The sequence below is a fragment of the Scyliorhinus canicula genome, chromosome 11, assembly GCF_902713615.1.
Source record: "Scyliorhinus canicula chromosome 11, sScyCan1.1, whole genome shotgun sequence".
Lineage (NCBI taxonomy): Eukaryota > Metazoa > Chordata > Chondrichthyes > Carcharhiniformes > Scyliorhinidae > Scyliorhinus > Scyliorhinus canicula.
In genome coordinates, this window is record NC_052156.1 from 28,173,712 (window position 1) to 28,198,267 (window position 24,556).

The 24,556-nt window shown below is 47.7% G+C and overlaps 1 protein-coding gene across 2 annotated transcripts in view; it reads left to right on the forward strand.

The window, feature by feature from the left end:
* Positions 1-15,637, forward strand: part of slc6a11b (solute carrier family 6 member 11b) — a 179,673-nt gene extending 164,036 nt beyond the window's left edge. For both annotated transcript variants that reach the window (XM_038812650.1, XM_038812651.1), the window contains exons 11-15: positions 2,073-2,210; positions 8,121-8,223; positions 12,509-12,609; positions 13,773-13,943; positions 14,497-15,637. In XM_038812650.1, coding sequence (XP_038668578.1) covers positions 2,073-2,210; positions 8,121-8,223; positions 12,509-12,609; positions 13,773-13,943; positions 14,497-14,655 — 672 coding nt within the window. In that variant the 3' untranslated portion in view covers positions 14,656-15,637. The remainder of the gene's footprint in view (positions 1-2,072; positions 2,211-8,120; positions 8,224-12,508; positions 12,610-13,772; positions 13,944-14,496) is intronic.
* The last annotated feature ends 8,919 nt before the right edge of the window (positions 15,638-24,556 follow it).

The following is a 24,556-nucleotide window of genomic DNA, read 5'->3' on the forward strand; positions in this document are numbered from 1 at the left end:
ACCATCTATTGAGGCAATCCGTTGCAGCTATTCCAGGACCAACAACTGCTGCTTTCTCTCCGGCATCTCTGAATGCTCTCTCTGCTACTTGCATCTGCTTGTCTTTTGATTCTTGTACCATTTCCATGGTTGATTTCCATGGCATCGCCCCCCACCCCATTTCGCGCCTACTCAAAAACTGTCCTCAAATTTCCAGAAGGTTTTCCCTGCATACTTCCAACTCAAATAATTGTGGCCTGTGAGTGAAACTGTTTCAAGGGCCTGTTGACATGAAATATCTTTGGAAATGACCCAGAGACAAGACAAATCACTAATAGATTTGCAAACGTAAACATCAACTATGGGGAACCGTGATATCTACTAGACGTAAGACAAGGTGATACTTCGGCAGAGTCAAAGATCATGCTCCAAACAGTTGGGAAAACCAGATTGCCTCATGTTCCACTAGGCACAGCTAGGAGACGCTAACTAATTGTGGGCAGCATGGTAGCATTGTGGATAGCACAATTGCTTCACAGCTCCAGGGTTCCAGGTCCGATTCCGGCTTGGGTCACTGTCTGTGCGGAGTCTGCACATCCTCCCCGTGTGTGCGTGGATTTCCTCCGGGTGCTCCGGTTTCCTCCCACAGTCCAAAGATGTGCAGGTTAGCTGGATTGGCCATGATAAATTGCCCTTAGTGTCCAAAATTGTCCTTTGTGTTGGGTGGCGTAACTGGGTTATGCGATAGGGTGGAGGTGTTGACCTTGGGTAGGGTGCTGTTTCCAAGAGTTGGTGCAGACTCGATGGGCCGAATGGCCTTCTGCACTGTAAATTCTATGGTAATTAGTCATCCTCTTGCTCTGGGTTCACTGACAGATATTCATTGCCTGCTGAACCCATGTTATAAGCTACAAAACCTTCAGCCTAGTATTGTCAAGTCAGTCTTCGGTTTCTCAAGATTGGCATTAACAAGGTTTTAGTTGTCAAAAGGAGTTCTGTGACTCCATTTGGGAATGGAACATAGGAATAGGAAGTAGGCCTAATGGCACTTTGAACGTGCTTCACCCCTCCATTAATAATAATAATCTTTATTAGTGTCACAAGTAGGCTTACATTAACACTGCAATTAAGTTAGGGCAGCACGGCAGCGCAGTGGCCAGCACTGCTGCCTCAAGGCGCCGAGGTCGCAGGTTCGATCATGGCTCTGGGTCACTGTCTAAGTGGGGTTTGCCCATTCTCCCTGTGTCTGCGTGGGTTTTGCTCCTGCAATCCAAAGATGTGCAGGGTAGGTGCATTGGTCATGCTAAATTGCCCCTTAATTGGAAAAAAATGAATTGGGTACTCTAAATTAAAAAAAATACACTGCAATGAAGTTACTGTGAAAATTCCCTAGTCACCACATCCGGCGCTTGTTCTGGTACAGTGAGGAAGAATTCAAAATGTCCAATTCGCCTAACAAGCATGTCTTTCAGGTCTTGTGGAAGGAAACCGGAGCATCCAAAGGAAACCCACGCAGACATGGAACGTGCAGACTCCACACTGACAGTGACCCAAGCCAGAATCGAGCCTGGGTTCCTGGCGCTGTGAAGCAAAAGTGCTAACCACTGTGCAGCCCTGCTGCCCTGATACCTCAACTCCATTCACTGGCACTTTTTTCCATTTTCCTTTATACTCTTGTCTAATAAAATCTATGACTCTCAGCCTTAAAAACGTTAATTGATATAGCGTCCACAATCTTTTGAGAAAATGAGTCCCAAAATTCAACTGCCCTTTGTGTGAATTTTTAAGTTGATTTCCATGGCATTCGCCGAGCTCAACTTTGAAGATTCTGCTTCCTTGTTTTAGATTACCCACCAGTGTAAGTAAGTTCTCTGAATCTACCAAAAATAACTACTTCATCATTTTAGATATAACAGGGTGATTATATAACCACTCAACTTTCTAAACTCAAGGAAGAATGACTCAAAAGTTGTGATTCAATTAGATACATAGATACACAGTTTGTTAGGACTCCGACTAGTCTAGGTTCTCTTTAGATAAGTTTACAAAGAAAATATGGCCATGTATTTACAACTTTGTTACTCTTCTTGCAGTTTGTCTGTATGGAAAGTCTGGTGACCGCTATAATCGACATGTATCCAAAGATATTCCGCACAGGATACAGAAGAGAGCAGTTAATTTGTGTTATCGCAATTGCGTCTTACCTGGTTGGATTAATAATGGTAACAGAGGTAAGCTCACTAACCTGAAGCTTTCTGTTAATTTTCTCGCTTTATATGAGACTGAATGAATATGTTAAGGAGAACATATTATTCAAATTATTGACAGGTCATATCAATTAAAGTAACAATTATCATTTTAAATTGGAAAACAAGCAAGTGCAGAAATGCCTCACAAAAGCACGAATCAGAAATAAATGAGCATTCCTCTAAGGAAGGCATCATTAGAAGAGGTAACAGGCAGCTTGGTAAGAGAGGTAGGTTCTAAAAGAGAATATGGAGGTGGAGAGGCCGAGGGGCTTAGGTAAAGAAATCCAAAGCATGGGGTCTAAAACTGAAGACACAGCTGCCAATGATGAGAAACAGATAAGCCTAGGAGATGTCTATGCATAGGAGAGTTTATAAAATGGGCAAATGTTAGGGAGGATAGGAAGACAGCAGCAGGGTAGCATGGTGGTTAGCATAAATGCTTCACAGCTCCAGGGTCCCAGGTTCGATTCCCGGCTGGGTCACTGTCTGTGTGGAGTCTGCACATCCTCCCCCTGTGTGCGTGGGTTTCCTCCGGGTGCTCCGGTTTCCTCCCACAGTCCAAAGATGTGCGGGTTAGTTGGATTGGCCATGCTAAATTGCCCGTAGTGTCCTAATAAAAGTAAGGTTAAGGGGGATGTTGTTGGGTTACGGGTATAGGGTGGATACGTGGGTTTGAGTAGGGTGATCATGGCTCGGCACAACATTGAGGGCCGAAGGGCCTGTTCTGTGCTGTACTGTTCTATGTTCTACAGTGAATTCAGAGGACAATGGCGTTCTGAGATGGAATCGCAGAAGATGAGATGTCACTCAGTGCTGAGGCTACAAGGTTGAAACTGGAAGGATAGCTTAGTGAGAGATTCAGGGTGGGGCCTGGGGCAGCAGTATACCAGTAGAAAATTTTAATTTGAAAAGAGAGGCAAGAAAGATGAACATGGTAGAGTGCTCAAAGAAGGTGAAGATACCAGAGGAGCAGAGCAAAGGCTCAGTTATGATTTAGTGCAAGGTTTGTCATGGGTCGCGACCCCGTGGGTGGGTCGCAGGCGTGTGTCAAAAAGGCCGTGGAGTTAAGGGTCACAGTATTTGTCCAGTCCAGTCTCAGCAGCGGATTTCCAGGTGCTTCTTGTTTCATGTCATTGGATGACGAAGTTAACGCCGGCTGACGCGCACAATGACGTCAGCCGCGCATGCGCGGATTGGACGGCTCCAACCCGCGCATGCGCGGATGACGTCATCACGAACGGTGAGAGCAGGTGTTGGAGTTCGTGAAAACGGCCGTAAAGGCCTGGGAAATCGGCCCATCGACTAGGGGAGAATCGCTGCTCGCCGTAAAAAACGGCGAGCAGCGATTCGTGTCGTACGGCGGCCGTGGGGGGGGGGGAGAATAGCGGGAGGTCGGGAAAACTGTCGGGAAGGCCCTCCCGCTATTCTCCAACCCGTCGTGGGGGGCGGAGAATCGCGCCCTTTGTATCTCAATGAATGAAGCATTCTGAAGAATGTGAGTCCGACAGGTCAGCCGGCGTGGACCCCAAAGGGCAGCCAATTAGCAACAGTGGGTCTCAGGAAAACAAAGTTTGAAAAACACTGATTTAGTGAATGGGGCCATATTGCCACCACAGCACTTTTGGCAGGGTAGGTGGTCAAAGTGTAGCCAGATGAAGATATTTCTGTACAGGGAAAAAATGTCACCACCTGCAAAGTAATTTTCATTCAAAACCAGAATGTCAATGCATTCATCCAGATAAAGGTCATGAATGACATGAGCCCTGCTCTCATGGAGATGGCTCGTGAGATTAGCATCCAGCAGATATATTTCTGGGCATGAAGGGAGGTGAGAGCTAAGAGGTGAGATTCTCCATTTGGGAGACTCCCGCCCGAGGAGAATTGCGCCCGTTCTACAATCCTCTTGTGAGTGTAAATCGGGATGCAATTCAGTATTCCTTGCCATGCAAAGTAATGCATGGCATCGAATACGAGGGATTCCTGGGGAATTAAAATGGTTGCACGATAGTGAGGTCCCGCAGCCGGCCACTCCCCACCCCCACTGTACAGCAAATCAGCCCTGAATCATGCTCTCCCCCTCCCCCTACAAAGCAGCCCCCACCCCTGATTGCCTGGGGTGCACCCACCGTGCCCTCCCCCCACCCCCAGTGACCCCTGTAATAGAGAGAACCTTCCAGAGACCTCTGTAATAGGGAGACCCTCCAGGGACCCCTGTAATAGGGAGACCCTCCAGGGAAAGAATAAATAAATGCCCCAAGTTGGAATCTGGGACGGGATTCTCTCAGCCTGCGGCAGGGCCGGAGAATCTCCGCGACCGGTGTGAATCGCGTGGTCGGCACAGCGTCGGTAGGGGTCGCTCTACGCGTCCCCGCCCCCACCGATTCTCGGCCCGGGATGGGCCAAGCGGCCATAACAAAAATCCCCAAGTCCCACTGCCGCAGTTCTAATCTGCTCTTAGCTGGCGGGACCTCGGCGTGGAAGGGTCCAGGGTGGCCTGCTTGGGGGGGGGGGGGGGGGGGATGAGGGGAAATCGACCCCGGGGGGGGGCTCCGTTGTGACCTGGCTCGCGATCGGGGCCCACCAATTGGTGGGCTGGCCTCTCGGGCTGGGGTCCTCCTTTCTTCCGCGCCAGCCACTTTAGCCCTACGCCATGTTGCGTCAGGCCCGGCGTGGAGAAGAGAGCCACCGCACCTGCGCGCGTTTGCGCCGGTGCCACTGCGCATGCATGGACCCCGCGGCGCCCAGTTGACGCCGGGATCAGCAGCTGGAGCAGCGTGGGCCACTCCAGTGCCATGGTGCCACCCCGTAGTGGCCAGAATTGCTGATCCTGAGGCCATGTTGACGCCATTGAGAAACGCGACGGCGTTTCCGACGGCATCAACAGGTAGCCTCAGGATCACAGAATCTTGCCCCTTATTTTAAAAATCACAGTTTAGCCTAGATTTTAAAATCTGATGAATTCAGGTAGTACTGTCTACAGCTGGATGGATAGTCCCAAGGGACATGCGATCATGGGCTCAAAGCCTGCATTACTACATTGATCTTGTGAGCTCTGGATGCCAAGTAGGTGCCCCCAGGCAGCTTTCTGGCAGAAAATAATCCAAGACCAGGCTGCTGCAAAATCAGAAGCGGCCTTCAGATGAGTTCTTAAAGGGGATTTGGAGGTTAGGGATCAGGTTGTGAAGGTTGAAAATCCAGTCAGGAGAGTATTGGATAGCAGTGATCAGGAAGGGTGGGTAGTGGCAAAGAGCAGAATCTGAGGGAACAGGGACTGGGGCGAGCAGAGGTTCTGATTGTGGGAGGTAGGGCATGGGTGGGGGGGGGGGGGGGGGGAGTGGTGGCTGGGAGCGGACTGCATGTTTTAATATGAAGCTGGGTAGAACACTACTGGAGGGCATAGGTTTAAGGTGAGAGGAGAGAGATACAAAAGAGACCAAAGGGGAAATTTCTTCACACAGAGAGCGGTGAGCATCTGAAACGGGCTGCCAGAGGCAGTGGTAGAGGTGGTTACAATTTTGTCCCTTAAAAAGCAATTAGACATGGGCAGGGTGGGTATAGAGGGATAGGGGCCAAATGCAGGAAAATGGGACTAACTTATTGATAGAAACTGGGTGGCATGGACCAGCTAGGCCGATGGGCCTGTTTCCATGCTGTCAACATCTATGACTCTGTGACTACTGCTCCGCCCAGCTCCTTCCTCAGCTGAGTATATATAAAACATTTACCTTGTTACTTGTGGTCTGCAGCAGATCTTTTAAGGACCGTCTGTTAGGACACAGGTAGTCATAGAAGTCTTAGAATCCCTGCAGTGCAGAAGGAGGCCATTTGGCCCATCGAGTCTGCACCGACCCTCCGAGAGAGCACCTTACCCAGGACCTATCCTGCATCCCCACCCAATCTGCACATCTTTGGACAAGGAGAAATTTTAGCAAGGCCAATCAACCTAACCTGCATATGTTTGGACTAAGACTTACTTGAAAGCAGGCCATGTGACATCAATTGCATTCAGGGCAACCCAGTATTGCAGAGGGGGCTGAAAACAGGTGTTAGGCCCCATAATTCAATAGACAATGAGCTTGGTGCCTGCTTCCATGGACACCAAATAATTTTCCTACACCTGCATGAAGGATGGCGCACTGCTGGCTCATGGGTTTGTGCTTCATGTCTGCCGCATTGAGAGCTTTGGAAGCTGTTTCAATGTATGAAAACCAGGTACTGTGAGGCCCACATCTTTGCAGAATGACCTTTTCATGCAGAAGTACTTGCCCATATGCTGTGTAAAGTCCAGTGGAGATAGTCTATCCCGCTTGCCAATGTAGCGTATTCCACTTAACTTAGTGCACTCATTAATGGATATTCTTGTTCTATGTAATATTCTCAAATCCAAAGTTTATTTCTATTACCTCCTGTTCCTCTAGGTTTATAAAGCAGGAAATAATATTGCTGCTGACCAAACCCACATTGAGACTCGGGCTTTCTTGGTGGCCACTCAGCCCATCCCTGGCAGAGAATTGCCAGGGGGGGTGCTGCGTTGAGCGGTGCCCGACCGGTGCCGCGCCAATGGCGCCGATTCTCCAATCACCGGAGAATCGGCGGACCGGCATTGGGGCGGCGTCGGGTGAATCGCTCCCGGCCCGACAATTCGCCAAACCAGCGCGGGATAAGAGAATCCCGCCCCCTGTTCCTGACAATTTAAAGTTGAAATTAAGAGGAGTAGGCTGCATGAGCAAGCTATAATTACTTTAATCATATACTAAGTTATTCTTGAAGGAATCCAAAAATATTCACTTATTCTAAAGAAATTACAATTTCTACTACAGAACACATTATACTCTACTCTTAAATAGATTCTCCCTGGAAAAGCTATCACAAGAGCAAAAAGGTAATACTTTGTCAGTGACACTGGATGCATGTCTCTTGGGTTGCATCTTATTCCATGGGTCACAATAGGATTTGGAAGCTACAGAGATGTCTGTTTCCTCCTTGAGTGGCTAAGTGGACATGGCATGGGACAGGAGCCTTTTTAAAAACAAGATAACCAGATAAAGTGGCCAGCCTTAAAAATAAAGGCCCTAATTTACTGAATGCCATGCACATGTGAGCAGGGACGTACCAAGCGGAACCAATCTTGGTCTCATCATTGCTCCTTTTCTTGGTGTGATGACGGCAGCAATGAGATGGCAGGCTCTGCACTCAGCTCCAACCAACATCCTGCCCCTCACAATCTTGGAGTTGGCCAGATGTCCAGCCTCCCTACCCAGAATAGGTAGGAACCTGGTGAATTTATATACCTCAGGATCCTATGTCACACATAGGGTCCCAGTGGGCTGTAGGTGGGCTGCCCAAGCCTATGCGAGGTGGAACGCAGCACGGAGTAGTCTCTCCAATGGTCCTTAAAGGGATCGCTGGTAGCTGCACCCAAAATACTCCAGGTAAATTCATTTAACAATTTTCTTCTGAAACCAGGAGGCGCACTAATGCGCAGACAGCTCAGCATTCTTATCTAAATAAAGCCTGACCACCAAAATAGATTAGGACCGCCTGCCCAATCTGCACCCAAAATAAATATCAATCTGACCCTTCAGCTCTTCTAAGTCAAATAACTTGGATATTACATCATTGTGAGGGCTTTAAGTAGGAGTACGTTTTCATCAGATGCTGGTTGAGTTTTCTGTAAGTTCAACCTTTTGAACTGCCGTTTATTGTATTGATTTGCATTTATGGGTTTACAGTTGACTGCCATCTTTAAAAATGACGTGTGTTTAGTTAACAATCGACTTCAAATGTTTTCAGTGAGACAATTCTGTCCAGTGGAGCTATTAACAGTGGCAAAATAAGTAAACATTTTCTGACAAAATAAAACACTGAACTGTCTTCTTTATATTTTGAAAGGGAGGAATGTACGTCTTCCAGCTCTTCGATGCATATGCTTCGAGTGGCATGTGTCTTCTCTTCGTCGCCATTTTCGAGTGTATTTGTATAGGCTGGGCCTATGGTATGTCATTCACGATACATTGCATATTTGTTCTTTGCCAGTGGGTTAGTGATGAATCCATGAATTATTGAAAAGACTTGCTGGAAAGTAGTTTGTTAAGTTCCTTGTAACATATTGGATAATATCGGCAGCACGGTCGCACAGTGGCTAGCACTGTTGCTTCACAGTGCCAGGGCCCCGGGTTCGATTTCCGGCTTGGGTCACTGTCTGTGTGGAGTCTTCACGTCTGCCTGTGTCTGCGTGGGTTTCCTCTGGGTGCTCCGGTTTCCTCCCACAAGTCCCGAAAGATGTGCTGTTAGGTGAATTGGACATTCTGAATTCTACCCTCTGTGTACCCGAACAATTTTGTGGGTGGCAGGGTTTCTCGTCCAGTCACCCAAAGAGTCTGCAATGAACACGTACCCCGCTGCCCCATAACAAATTAACACTATGACTAGTGGTTGGAAATTACATTTCTACCCCTCAATAGGGGGGAAGTTGCACCCCTGAGAGCTGCCAGCTAATTGGATTGGCTAGCAGCTCAAACCCCAGGGTTGCCACTAGGAACGCTGGCCATTGCTGGGACTACAACAAGCGATCTCCAGATTCTAAATGTCAGAGCCCACAGGACCAGGTAGGTATAGGGCCTGAGGTAGGGATGGGAAAGGAGGCCCTTGGGGATGGTGGGAAGAGGAGGGAGAGGTCTTGATGGAGAGGCCAAGGATCGGGTGGAGACCATGGTAGGTGTGAGGGATGGGGGGGGGGGGTTGGCCTGGAATGACCCAATCTGGAAAGGGGACTGGTGGTTCAATTGACCCCTGCCTGAGGTCCAAGCAAGATGATCTGCTGGGCTTCGCCCACCCCCAATCTGCACCCCTCCCAATCACTGACCTCCTGCTGCTGGCTCAGAGGCTGGGGCCGGGTGGAGAGGAGGGTAAGCAGCTCTTAGGCGGCCAATCAAACGCCACTTAAGGGCTTCAATAGGGGCGAGAATAGGCTGGGCACCCTAGGCTTCGCTTACAACAGGTAGGCAGGAAGGCCACCCAGAGAATTTTACAGAACGCCAGCTGTAAACCCACTGGCAATAATACAATTAGTCCTCTACTTCGGGCATAAATCCATATTTTCTTTAAACTGGCAAGATAAACAAAAACTCTATCTGAAGATGTTTACAAGTGAGAAAAAGAGACTGCCCTACTAGTGGAACAGTAGATGGCGCTATTGTAAAAGAACCAACACTTTTCCGGTCCTTTTGGTGGACATCAGAGAAAAGAAAGAACTGACTTTTATAATAATGTCCTGGAATTTGCAGCTGTAATGATAGTGACTAAGTCAATGTTCACCATAATTACACTGTGAAACTGAATGCAGTTTCTGCTATCTACACAAGTGCAGTCAAACGCAGGACTCCAAAATCTCTGTTCCTTCCCGAGATGCACTGTTATTTGTACATGGAAATCAATTAGAAATCAATTAATTAACCTTCCATATTTTCACTATTATTTTCATTGTGAAAACCCTTGTTAAATGAGGTGCACCAGGTTAGGTTTTTAACAGCATCAAAGTCATAATTGTTGCTCAAATACCTGCAGACCCTGAAAAACAAATTTTATATTTATGGAATGTCAAATTTTCGATTCCATGATTTTTTTAAAAATCCATAGATGTTTAAAACAATCAGAAGTGTAAAGTTTATTTTTGGATTACAGTAGTTGCTGAAATATCAATGTGTGGTACAAATCTTTATTTTGTTTCCTGGACAATCATTGGGCTGGATTCTCCGTTTGGGAGACTGTGTGCTGATGCCGGCGTGGAAACGGTCGTGTTTCATGACTGAAAAAACGGCCACCGATCCTCTGTCTGGTGGGGGGCTAGCAGGCACGCAGCATCGGCTCTAGCTGCAGATACAGCCGGAGAATTGCCGGGTCCGTGGCCGCACATGCGCATGGTGGCAGCCTGCAGCCGTCGTGCCGTGCAACATGGCGCTGGCCACATGCAGCCCCGGCTTGCCAAATAGTGCCCCCCTTGGCCAGGCTCGCTACCCATGGACCACCCCCCCACCAGTGCCCCCGTCCCCCGGCAAACCACCCCCTGCCTGTGGATTGGCTCCACCGCCCCCCCCCCCCCCCCCCCCCCCCAAACTGTGGCGGCTCTGGACGTAGTCCACAGCTGCCACGCCGGGATACGCGCCCCACACCATCAGGAACTCGGCCCATCGGAGACGGAGCATCGGGGGAGGAGGGCCCTCAGGTAACTTCTCGGGCAGCATGGTAGCACAAGTGAATAGCACTGTGGCTTCACAGCGCCAGGGTCCCAGGTTCGATTCCCCACTGCGTCACTGTCTGTGCGGAGTCTGCACGTTCTCGCCGTGTCTGCGTGGGTTTCCTCCGGGTGCTCCAGTTTCCTCCCACAGTCCAATGACGTGCAGGTTAGGTGGATTGGCCGTGATAAATTGCCCTCAGTGACCAAAAAGGTTAGGAGGGGTTATTGGGTTCCTGGGATAGGGTGGCATTGAGGGCTTAAGTGGGTCGGTGCAGACTCGATGGGCTGAATGGCCTCCTTCTGCACTGTATGTTCTGTAACGATCTGAGGCCGTCTCGACGGCGTGCGGTATACTCGCAGAGTTTGCCATTTTGCAGGGGGCGGAGCATCACAAAAGGAGCGCTGCCCCCGATATCAGCAACAACAGGAGATTCTCCGGCCGATCGACAAACGCGATTTCAGCGTCGGAGATGGGAGAATCCCGCCAAATTTAAAAAACCAAAGTGAATGAGAAAATTAACTTCTTACTACCTGGTTTGCTGTCTATTGGAATTCTTCAGTGTAATTGGTTGACCTGCTTGATGATATCACTGTTGCTAAATTACAGAGGTCAACATAAGACCCATGTCACAGCGATTGCTCGTTTTGTTTTTGTGGGCAGCTTGCTCCGAGAGTTCAGCAGTTAGTGCCGTTGCTGACGAATATTTTGACCATTGGGCGGGATTCTCTCACCCTGGGGCCGGGCCGGAGAATCACCGGGACAGGCGCGAATCACGCCACGCTGCCCTGACGCCGGTCCGCCGAGTCTACGGAGAGTGGAGAATCAGCGCTATTGGTGACGGCGCAGTTGGCAGACCGCCAATCGGGGGCCGCTCTGCGCGGCCTCCCCTGGCGATTCTCGGCCAGGATAAAAAGCCGAGTCCTGCCGGCGCCATTCACACCAGCTCTTACCTGGCGAGACCTCCGGGGCGGCCTAGTGGGGGGGAGGGGGGTCTGAATTCAGGGGGGCCTACGGTGTGGCCTGGCCCGCGATCGGGGCCCACCAATCGGCATCTTGGGCTGGGGGCCTCTTTTGTTTCGCGCTGGCCCCTGCAGCCCTACGCCATGTTGCGTCGGGGCCGGCGCGGAGAAGGGAGCCACTGCACATGCGCGCATTGGCGCGATTCCCATTGCGCATGCGCAGACCCGTGGCACCCGTTTAATGCCGGGGATCGGTATCTGGAGGGACGTGGGTCACTCCAGTGCCGTGCTGGCCTCCTGTAGGGGTCAGAAGACTGCTCCTGAGACCATGTTGACGCTGTTGAGAAATGCGACGGCATTTACGACGGCGTCAACACTGCCTCAGGAGCAGAGAATCCCACTCATTAGGTCTAGAATATAGACAGAACTGAATTCTCCCTCAAACCCAAATCCTAGATTTTTATAAAGTGTTCTGTTAATGGCAGATCTTCCTGCTCTGAGAAAATCAACATTTCCCGAGAAACATAGGGCTGACCATTTAAGACTGAAAGTCTATTCACAGCCTCACCATAAGCCCTCATTGTTATTTGCTTTGGTAAGCCTCTATGGATAGCTCATGAGTGATGAATTCACGCGTAGATCACAGCTGGCCAGAACACACAATGAAGATAAGAGTTTATTTCAAGTGGCAGGTATTGAATATTTTATACCTCTGACTTGCTCTGTTCTTTGGCTTTCAGATTTGTATCTCTGAAAGGTGAAGCTAAATTAGGAAGGAAACAAAATTAGTGTAATTTAGCAACTGTGGAAATATGCACAGTTGGCTTTGTTCAGAATGTCCCTTGAGCCACATATAACAGACTGGTGAAATAGCTTATCTTCATTTCTGTGAAATGCAATATTTCTGCAGTACGCCTGCCCATACTTGTGCAAGAGAAATTGTAGACCAAGTATGTGACCCAATCAGGTCAGATAAAAATGATTGTAAAATACTCAATAATATTAAATCATGCAGATAGTGGCACAGCCTGTTTCATGTATGCTGTGATACTTGATATTTCCCTAATCTCTCACATGTTCACAGGAAGTAATCGGTTCTACGACAATATTGAAGACATGATTGGGTACAGACCATTCATTCTAATTAAATGGTGTTGGAATTTCATCACTCCTGGCATATGTTCAGTAAGTTCTTAAATTGTTACTGCACCTTTTGTCAATGGCTTTCATTTGACATTCAATTCAGGTAAATATTGATCACATGCATTTTTTTCAATATTAAGTAACATTTTGAAATATAATTGCACTTCACGTCTCCTAATTGTCTGTAATAATTCACACATTTTGAATCATAGAGTTTTACAGCACAGAATGGGACCCTTCGGTCCATCGTTTCTAGGGTGGCCATCAAGCGCCAATCTATTCTAATCCCATTTTGCAGCACATGGTCCGAAGACTTGTATGCTGTGGTGTTTCATGTAAATGCCTCTCAAATGTTGTGAGGGTTCCCGTCTAATTGCTTTTAATTACTTCTCTAATATGTAGTTTGCAATCTGCAGTTTACTTCTGCACCCAGCAGTTGGGCTTTTTCAATCAATTTTTCTTCATAAATATATTCCTATCGGTATATTTAAAATTAAGTACTTATCCCAGAACAACAAAAATGCGATTGTTAATTTTTTATTACTAAAACAAACCTCCATCAAATTTTCTTTTTTTTAATGAAAAGGAAAGCAAAGGCAAAATACTTTGGATTTTGGAAATCTGTAACAAAAGGCAGAAAATACTGCAAGAATACTTAATATCTCAGGTCTCGTCTGAGGAGAGAGGAACAGAGTTATTGAGCTGGGGTTCCCCTGGCCTATGGAGGTGGTGATGGAGTTTGGGGATAGTGGGTGTGAAAGTTTTTGGAAAGGTGTGAGCTGGGTCAGCATCCCACCGTGCTCCAGCCATCGAGTGCCTTTCTGGAGACCAGCTAACAGGTTCAGCAGCAAACCATGCAGCGGTGGCAAGAATCCAGTTACGGATTCACTGATCTCCTTCAATTTTCCAGGCTGCAAGTGAGTTTCACAATGGTGAAATGGATTTCCCCGCCTGCATGGAGTGGCCAGAATGGGAAATCCCATTGGCACATGGCAGGATCGGAGAATCCCGCTGCTGGCGAGGCGCGCCGCCGAGGAACACGTGGCCGGCAGACCGGATAATCCCGCCCACTATTACTTTATAGTGCCGGGTAAATGTACCCAGAGTGAAATGTTTGGGAAGCAACTTTAATGTTTTGCATCAGCACGTTAGAATATTTGAAGCAAATGTTTATCTTAAATATTGTTTCATCTTTTTCCTTTCAGGCGATTTTCATTTTCTTCATTGTGAAGTATAAACCACTTAAGTATAACAACACGTACACCTACCCAGACTGGGGTTATGCGGTAGGGTGGGCCCTAGCCCTTTCTTCCATGGTTTGCATACCTCTTGGATTTATCTTCAAATTATGGACTACTGAAGGAACCTTTCTAGAGGTAATAAAAATCAGTTTTGTCAGCATTATCATTACAGTTCTCAACCCAGTAAACGCTGTTCTTTATGAATTGTCTGCTTCTCACCAAGTAGTCAACCAGTTAGTTTGTTGCTTTGTTTTTGCACCAAGCTAAGCGATGCGGGGTCATCCTTGTACTGGGGGGCACCCAGAAAATCTTCGGATGGGTGGCTGAATTGCGCTGCAGGAGTAGCCAACTGTGGGAACTCGCTATTGGGCCGCCCACTCAAAATGGCAGTCCGATAGCGGGATTCACGAGGGAATCCCTCTCAATCCTGGCCATGCATAAATTTACACGGCGAAGGATTGGGAATCACTTCAGGAGCGCAGGTCAGGTGCAATTCAGCTCCGGCAGGAGAGCGTAGTCTCCCAAACGGAGAATTTTGCCCTAAACCTGGTCATTTCATTATAGCTAGGTAGAATGGTAAAGTAACATCAGTCAGTCCTCACCTTCATACAAGGGGCAGAAAATAATCGGGTAAACAGCCAATACTGAATTGCATTCTTTAAAATCCTTATTTTGATTACAATTTCAGAGAATTAAGAAGCTTATAACACCGAGTCCAGACTTGCGGCGAAGAGGAATCGGACCATCCAATGCAGACACGTGCTGCAGCATAATTAATGAATGTGATGGTAAACTTAAAGGCGATGGACGTATTCCTACCATCACAGAAAAAGAGACGCACTTCTGAGAAATTCCCTGGTCTCTTTTCTTTTTGAAAAAAAACAAGAAAGCAAAATGACATCACTTAATTATAGAGGCCTGCTTGTTTTGCACAAACTTTATTAACATGTTAATTCAAAAATAAGCATTATATACTTGTTTAAAAGTGACTTTTTAATGATTGTATAAGTAACTGATTATATTTGGTACTTGATATTAGTGAACTCATGTAATAATGTGACACTGGTAAATGTTTTATAGAAATTCTCGTGTTGAATCGGTGTATAATGTGTTGTAAAACTTTTCTGCTTGGAACACTTTTTCATTATGGAAGGCACAGTGTCTGGTGGACATTTTTGCTCATCTGTAAGTCTGAAAAAGGCCACTCCGAGTCACACTGCATGTTTGTGAGGTCATTATTTTTGAGCTTCCTACCTATGTTCATTAGGTAGGTACAACAAAGGTCTCCGATGTTAAGGAGGCAAATTAAATACGAACCTTCAGCTGTCACTTCGGAATCATTTTTTGATGGAATTTGTTATTTAAAAAGCTTTCAAATTTACAATATTTCTATAGCTATGACTTTCATCACTTGTATATTTTCCCTAACCAAAGTCCCATAAGCCTAAGCATACCTATTTCATTGGCATGGTCCAAGATATTATATTACTAAAGTGTTCTGCTTGTAAATGTCTGCTATTGATACCGAATAACCCACTACTGATATTTTTTACAATTTTTCAACTTTCCTACTGGTGTTTGTTATTTTCTCAGACAAATATTCATGAAATTGTGGGTGGGGGGGGGGGGGGGGAGGAATTTGTTCTTTTTAGTTCCTGTAAAGATTTTTGGTACATAGTAAAGCTAAGTAATCTTCCCTTTTTAAAAGAATCTGCAGTATTAGGTGTGGTGGCAAGTTATTTCACACACTGGAGAGTTCTGTGGCACAAAATTTTATTGTTTGCTTACTCATCATTTTTAAAGATAAATAAAGTTATCAGTTTACCTCACCGCTTCTCGCTTTGTTGTGGAACTGATATATATATATGTAGCCTGGAGTGATGGGGCAGAAATGTATCTGTGTGTATTGCCGCAATTTCATTGGAAATCGAAAGTTACAAAACCAGGGATTTGGGTAACGTCTGTGTAAGTGGGTGCAAACTGCTTGAGGGCAAAGAGATCAGAGTACAAACTTTAATTAGACAGTTCACCCGACCTCCTTCAGTAGCAGCTGTGTGTGAGCCAACAAGCCAAGGAAGGAGCAGATTTGCTCACTCATTTGCTTCTTCCGACAATTTTGCTGCTTCGCTCATCGTGGTCTTTTTCCATTACATTTTAAAGATGTCTGAAGTAGGACCTTATCAAGCAAGTACCCAAACTGGGCTGTCAAACAGAGAAGGAAAATGCAGATTTTCCTACGCAAAGCTCCAAGCCCTCCTTGAGGAAATTGAACCAAAGAGACACGGTTCCTTCATACCCCTTGCAGCAATCAGCCCAGGAATGCTGCTCAACAAACCCAATGAGGGTGGTGGCACTTATTCTGAGCGTTGACCCTCTTTCTCGTCCACCCTGCGCACTTTTAAAGCAACATTTTTAACTGAGACTTCGCAATGTATTCTGATTTTGTAATGTGGGGCAGGGTGGAGTTGTAAAGGTGGTGACGTGCTGTACTCAGCGCTTAGCAACTATTGTCATCCAGTTACCCTAATGGTAATTACCAACAGCACAATACAAAAACCCCTCCTGGGTTTGAATTGGCTACTACATCTAGATCTCTCACTTACAGCGCTCGCATGCTACTCGCGAGAAAGTTCCCAACTTCCATCTTTCCTTTCATTCACTCTATGCCCTTGCTGGGGAAATGAAGACATAAGCCTCTCAGGACAGGTTATTTCAGGGGATATCCCCAATTTAAACCCCCCCAAGAAGACAATGGATCACATTGAGCCGCTCTGTTGTTGCGATGAGAGACGATGATGTTGGTGGCACATTGCCAGTTTCATCAGAGTAAGTTAATATCCACATCATCAGCGTTGAAGGGGGCGGGGGGCCTCCGTAGTGGCCTGGCCCACCAATCGGCGGGCTGGCCTCTCTGGCTGGGGGCCTCCTTTCCTCCGCGCTGGCTCCTGTAGCCCTGCGCCATTTGGCGTCGGGGCCGGCGGGGGAAGAAGGTCACTGCGCATGTACTAGTTGGCGCCGGCCCAACTGCGCATTCGCGGGCCCCGTGGCGCCGGTTCACGCCGAGATCGGCAGCTGGAGCGGCGTACAAGAGCTTATGGTTTACAGCACAGATTCTCACCCTGTACTGAGTGATCAGACTGATTAGGACAGGCACAGGTCTTCAGTTAATCTAACATTGTGTTAACCCACAGTAAGAGTATGTTCAACAGTTTATAGTTTAATAAAATAGTTGTACTATTTTAAGTGTTGGTGGCCTGTATATGTTTCACGGGTCCAGAGCACCCAACACATCACTTAGCTGCCCGATGGGAGAATCCCGACCAAGGACTTTACCACCTAGTCAACTAAGATGTTAGATTGAAATTGACCCAAGATCCCTTCAGAGGCCCTCTGCTCCTTGTTTCACAGTTACAGATTCACCTCCACCAACTCACCCTGCATTATTTGCTCCTTTACTCCAAAGCACCAGTTCATTCAAATGCAATGAGATAGAACTGGCCGGGATTTTCCCGGAATCATCGGGGCGGCCCCTACCGATGGTGGGAACCACTCCGCAATTGTGCCGCTTGGAAGTTGCGGAACCCTCCGCACTTCCAGGGGCTTGGCCGGCACTGGAGGGGTTGGCGCCGCGCCCACAAGCGCCGAAGGACCTCCGCTTGCCAGCGCGAGGTGGCGCATGCGCCGGACCGCCAGCGTGTTCTGGCACATGTGTAGAACCGCTGGCATGTATCCTGGGCATGCGCAGGGGGTTTCTTCTCCGCGCCACCCATGGCAGAGCCTTACACAGGCCGGTGCGGAGGGAAAGAGTGCCTCCACGGCAAAGGCTCGCCCGCAGATCGGTGGGCCCCAATTGCAAGCCAGGCCACCGTGCGGGTCCCCCGGGGCCGAATCCCCCTGTGCCACCCCAAGGGCTCCACTAGCCACCCTCTAAGCCAGGTCCCGCCGGTATGTACTATGTCTAATCAACAGCGGCAGGACTGGCCGAAAATGGGCGGGCGGCCACTCGGTCCATAGGGACCCGGAGAATTTCCGGGGGGGGGGGGGGGGGGGGGGGAGGCGCTCCCAACGGCCCCCGACCGGCATGGTGCGATCCCGCCCCCACCAGAAAACCGGCACAGGAGAATTCGGCGGCCGCCGTCAGAGCGGTGGGGCGGGATTCATGCCGCTCCCCCTCCCGGCGATTCTCCGACCCAGTGGGGGGGTCGGAGAATCCCACCCAATAGTGTTTCTGGGGTTGTGATATTGGTTGATTCACAGTGCACAACAGAGCCAGAGGATTGGGAAATTAGTGAACATGTCCAACCTTCCAAGTGGAGACTGAAGAAAAGGTAGTTTATGGCCATGAAGTGGAGGGATCCAAAACTCATTAGTTTTCATCCAAAGGGAGAACATTCCAGAATCACCAAACCAATGCTCAGGCAAGGGCAACATGGTGGCGCAGTGGGTTAGCCCTGCTGCCTCACGGTGCTGAGGTCCCAGGTTCGATCCCGGCTCTGGGTCACTGTCCGTGTGGAGTTTGCACATTCTCCCTGTGTCTGCGTGGGTTTCGCCCCCACAACCCAAAAGATGTGCAGGGTAGGTGGATTGGCCACGCTAAATTGCCCCTTAATTGGAAAAAATGAATTGGGTACTCTAAATTTATTTTTAAAAAACAATGCTGAGGCTCTGATGTCAGTCGTCAAGGATGTGCAGCGACTGACTGGTGTGACCCGATAAATTGAAAATTATCCTCTGCAGCAACATCAAGGAAACACTTTTTTCATTGCAGGGACCAATGAAATGTGTGGAAATTTGGTTGGAATCTGGACTGTTGGCCATCCTGGAGAGTTTTTTTGTGGGACATCTTGGAAGTTAAGAATCAACAGTAAAATGTCTTTTTATATTGTAAAGCAACAGATTCTCCAAAATAAACAGGATGGTCTCATGTGTCAAGCTGAAAGAGCAACAATCAAAGTCACAGATTTTATTGCAAGAACAATATTTAATCTGTCACTCTGGCTGACCTCCCAACATGTGCTATCTAACCTTCCACCCCCAGGTCATGTGAGCCCAGATGTAGTACAGAATGTAGCTTAGCTTATACGAGGAATGTATAGTGTCTAATACTCAAATTCACACACATCTGTCATCATGACATCTCTCTCCTGTCACACCAAAACATGCCCATGATTTTTCTACTTTATGCATGTAGCTAAGAATCTATCCCATACTAATCATAAATTTTGCAAGCAAACAAACAAAGCAAATCATTATTTTCGTAATCACTGAGTAAATTAATTTATTCAATTGCGAATGTCAGGTAGGTTTAGTATATCGAAGTCCAATATAGTTTGCCTTTTGTGCAGTATTTGAGTTTCTAGAGCTGCTGTTTCCAAGTTCATGTTCTGTTGCCAAATCACACAAAATCTTCATATCGCTTGGATGGTCTCCTCTCACACCAAGGTCTACCTGCTGTCTCAGGAACTCTGGTCATCAGGTCAGGATTAGGAAACGTCATTGTGCTCTCCGGGACTGATGATTTCCCCTCTGGACAGTGTGCTGTCCACCTGCCGCAGCATCGTTGGCTTAGACTTCTGGATTGCTGGATGGCAGCTTCTCAGGCCCTGCATCTGGTTCATCTGCTGCCGTGTCTTTGTTATCACGATATTTGCTGCCACAAAAAGAATTTCTGTTATACAGTCCTCCTCTGGTGACTGCACAGTTACACTACTTCACTTCTTGGCGATGACAGTGTAAGGCTTGGGGCAAGCTGGGGCATTCACCACACTCGGACTCACTCGCCCCTTGCAGTATGTCATCACCAGGCATCACATCAAGGTTCCCTTGCTCCCCTTCTGTGACCTGCATAAAAATTTGCAGCACCCTTTTTCTCAATATCATGATCGTGAGTCTCCTGTTCAACACTGATGTCCCTCAGCTCTGGCACCTTGGTGTGTGTTTTGCATCAATATAGCAGCTCAGCTGAGCTCTTTTCCATCGTAATGTGTGGAGTCACTCTATACATGGCCACATACGACAGCAAAGCGTCCTTCCAATCTTTGGCCTCAGCCTGTGCAATCCTCATCCATTCCTGTAACAATTGGTTTTGGTGTTTCACGTCCCCAATTTGCCTGTGGCCATTTAGGTGTCTGTGGTGGTGAATGTCTGTGAATCTGGAAAGGTCTGTGAAATGAATTCTGTCTCACTGTTAGAGTGACAAATCGCGCCTTGAAAATATTTCAGTTAATGCATTCACCATTTTCTCGGCTGTTGTGGATTTCATCACAACATAGTACCATCCAGGGCAGCACGGTGGCGCAGTGGTCAGCATTGCTGTCTCATGGCTCCGAGGTCCCAGGTTCGATCCCGGCTCCAGGTCACTGTCCATGTGGAGTTTGCACATTCTCCCCGTGTTTGTGTGGGTTTCGGCCCCATAACCCAAAGATGTGCAGGGTAGGTGGATTGGCCACACTAAATTGCCCCTTAATTGGAAAAAATTGAATTGGGTACTCTAAATTTATTTTAAAAAACATTGTCCCATCTGTAACAGTAAATCACCACTAGTATGGTCTCTCCAGATGGAAGTGGGCCTAAGAAGTCAACTGTTACATTATTCCCTGGTCTAACCAGTAACGGTGTGCTGCATACACGTTCTGATGATTGGGCCTACAGACAAGTTGACATCCATGACATGTTTCAACAAATTTCTCCACACCTTTCTCCCTCTCTGGCCACCATAATTTGATTTGTAGGTTTTGCTTCATACCAAACAATCCCAGATGCCCTTCATGAGCTTCCCTAAGCTTTTGTGGCTCTACAAGTTTGCTGCCTCTGAGAACACCATTTCCCAATTGTGCAAAATTGGGATGTGCTCCTTGATTGGGCAATTCTCCCAGTTTCCATTTTGAATTCTCTGGTGATATTGAATTCTGGATCTTTGTCTGACTCACTTTCAATCTCTCTCATTGTCATTGCCGTGGGTGCTGCGTGACACAATTTGGTGCTGCATGACAGAATCTGTGCAAACCATTCAGCTTCCATCGCTACTGATAGTCTGTGTGTTTGATGCTTCCTCAGTATTTGTGGACTTTAGGTCAGAGATGTTCACCTTTCCAGCAATGTGAATCATCTTGCACCTGTAATTTTGGAATCTCAAAGCCCATCCTGCAGTTCTGGCACATGGATTGGATCAGGGAGAATAAAACATCTTTAATGGCTTGTGATCTAATTCAAACTCAATGACAAACAAGTATTCATGGATCGTTCATATATTCACACCAACCCTAAATCCTCTTTCTCCACCTGAGAACATGTCCTCTCTCAGTGATCTGCTCACATAGGCAATGATTCTCAGGCCTTCAGCATGCATTCGCACCTGCGTTGCTCCTAATCTTATTAGATTAGCACTTCCTGTACAGTAATGATCTCCTTGTTTAAGGAAAGTTATAAATGTGTTCGAAGCAGTTCAGACATTTATTCGGCTAACACCAGGAATGGGTGGGTAGTCTTATGAGGAAAGGTTGGAGAGTAGGTTTATATTCACTGGAGTTTAGAGGAATAAGAGGTGACTTGAATGAAACTTTTAAGATCTTGGAGGCATTGAGAGGGTGGATGTGGGGAGGATGTTCCCACTTCTCAGAGAATTTAGAACTAGAGGCCACTGATTTAAGACAGAGATGAGTTGAAATATTTCCTCTCAGAGGTTCATGGGTCTCTGGGACTCTCTTCCTCAAAAAGCGGTGGAAGCCATGGGTGGTGTGAATCCCGCCCCCGCTGGTTGCCGAATTCTCCGGTGCCGAGGATTTGGCGGGGGAGGGAATTCTGCAGTGCCGGTCGGCGGCCGTGGTAGCGGCCCACACCCCGGTGATTCTCCGGCCCGCGATGGGCCAAGTGGCTGCCCGTTTACGGCCGGTCCTGCTGATGTAAATTAGAGTAGGTACGTATCGGCGGGACCTGGCTCTGCGGGCGGCCTCCGAGGTCCTTGGGGGGGCGCGGGAGGATCTGGCCCCGGGGGTGCCCCCACGGTGGCCTGGCCCACGGTCGGGGCCCACCGATCCGCGGGGCATTCTATTCCTCCACGTCGGCTGCTGTGGATCTCCGCGATGGCCGACGCGGAGATGAACCTCCCTGCGCATGCGCTGGGATGACACCAGCACACTCCCGCGCATGCGCCAACTCGCTCCGGCCGGCGGAGGCCCTTCAGCGCCTGTCGGCGTGGCGCAAACCACTCCGGCACCAGCCTAGCCCCTGAAGGTGCACCAGAGTTGCCCGCCCCACCGATTCATGCAGAATCCCACCCATGGTCTTTGACTATCTTTAAGACTGTGCTGGACAGATTCTTCATTAACAAGGGGGTGAAAGGAGGTAGGCAGGAATGTGGGGCTGAGGTTACAATCAGATCAGCTACAATCTTATTGATTGGTGGAGCAGGCTGAAGGTGCTGTGTGGCCTACTCCTGGTCCTAATTCATATGTTTGTATATCATGGCTTCCATAGGTAGATTAGGATCATAGTACCCCAGGATTTGAGGACTTGACGAACTCTTTCAAAGCTTTGAAAACAATGTGCTTGAGCAGATTACAAGCAGTATGATAAACATTCCCCGTTGACAAGCACATGGTGGGCGCCTCACCCAAGCACATGTTCTGTAGTTCAAGGGATTATTGGAGTGAGAGTCTGAGTCCAAGTTGTTTTGACAGCCAGGGTGCATTCTGGGTGATGTTGTTGTTCCACCCACTCCTTGGCTGTGCTCCCACCTTCCTTCACAGGAGTCAAGTTGTCAGAGCAGTTTGAAGAGGCCAGGAAGGGCGGTTGCAACAACAGCATGATTATGGGCAGCTGGAATGTTAGACAGTGCTGAGAGGAAGCCTAACTTTCCACCTTCACAGCAAATCTTGAATTCCTCCTCAGCGAGAAAATCTCCAAATTTCCTGGCACAGCCTCGGACTAAGGGACAATCCTTTAAAACAGAGATGAGGAGGAATTTCTTTAGCTAGAGGATGGTGAATCTGTGGAACTCTTCCTTTGCCACAGATGGCTATGGAGGCCAAGTCGCTGAGCGTCATTAAGACAAAGATAGATAGGTTCTTGAGTGTTCAATAGATAGTGTTCAGTTCTGGTTGCCACACTACCAAAAGGATGTGGAGGCTTTAAGGAGGGTGCAGAAGAGATTTACTAGGGGGCATAGGTTTAATGTGCGAGGAGCAAAGTTTAGAGGAGATGTACGAGGTATGTTTTTTACACAGAGGGTAGTGGGTGCCTGGAACTCGCTGCCGGAGGAGGTGGTGGAAGCAGGGACGATAGTGATGTTTAAGGGGCATGTTGCCAAATACATGAATGGGATGGGAATGGGATGGGAATAGAGGGATACAGACCTCAGAAGTGTGGAAGATTTTAGTTTAGAAGGGCAGCATGGTCGGCGGATGCATGGAGGGCCGAAGGGCCTGTTCCTGTGCTGTACTGTTTTTTGTTCTTTGATTAAAAAGGGGATGAGGGTTATGGGGAGAAGGCAGGAGAATGGGGATGAGAAAAATATCAGCCACGATTGAATGGCGGAGCATTCAGACTTGATGGGGCGAATGACCTAATTCTGCTCTGATATCTTATGTCTTATGGTCCCATGGATGAATGAGTAAGTGCCCATTGTGAAAGACACAGCAGGACAGAGAGTATGCAGTTTGGAGCACCCTCAAATAGAAAGTATATCAAAGTAATAGAAAAGGGGAATTGTATGTTCTCCAGGATATAATGGACAAGGAAGCAGAATTAGGAAGAGGAAGTTTGGGCTTTTTCACTGAAGCTACAAAGAGATACTGAGTGTGAGTGTGTGTGTGAGAGAGAGTGAGTGTGTGAGAAAGTGAATGTATGTGTAAGAGAGAAAACCAGACACACACATGCACACCCGGCCAGATGAGGAGGGAAACCACAAGCTGAGAGGCAGCCTGCTTTTGTATGAATTCTGCCGAGGCTCGTTCAGAATGTGAGCCACCACTGGTGAACACAAGACCAGCGTTCGTGAAACCCAACTGTTTAGTTCAGTTCCAGTACCCTCCCTTTTTCCTGGTGACCAGGACATGGGGCCACGCCCGTCTCTCTTCAGCTCTACTTCTTAAGTGAAAATGTAAAAGAGATGGCTAGGGAAATTGCAGATGCACTAGTGATAATTTACCGAAATTCACTAGACTCTGGGGTGGTCCCGGTGGATTGGAAATTAGCAAACGTGACGCCACTGTTTAAAAAAGGAGGTAGGCAGAAAGCAGGAAATTATAGGCCAGTGAGTTTAACTTCGGTAATAGGGAAGATGCTGGAATCTATCATCAAGGAAGAAATTGCGAGGCATCTGGATAGAAATTGTCCCATTGGGCAGACGCAGCATGGGTTCGTAAAAGGCAGGTCGTGCCTAACTAATTTAGTGGAATTTTTTGAGGACATTACCAGTGCAGTAGATAACGGGGAGCCGATGGATGTGGTATATCTGGATTTCCAGAAAGCCTTTGACAAGGTGCCACACAAAAGGTTGCTGCATAAGATAAAGATGCATGGCATTAAGGGTAAAGTAGTAGCATGGATAGAGGATTGGTTAATTAATAGAAAGCAAAGAGTTGGGATAAATGGGTGTTTCTCTGGTTGGCAATCAGTAGCTAGTGGTGTCCCTCAGGGATCCGTGTTGGGCCCACAATTGTTCACAATTTACATTGATGATTTGGAGTTGGGGACCAAGGGCAATGTGTCCAAGTTTGCAGATGACACTAAGATGAGTGGTAAAGCGA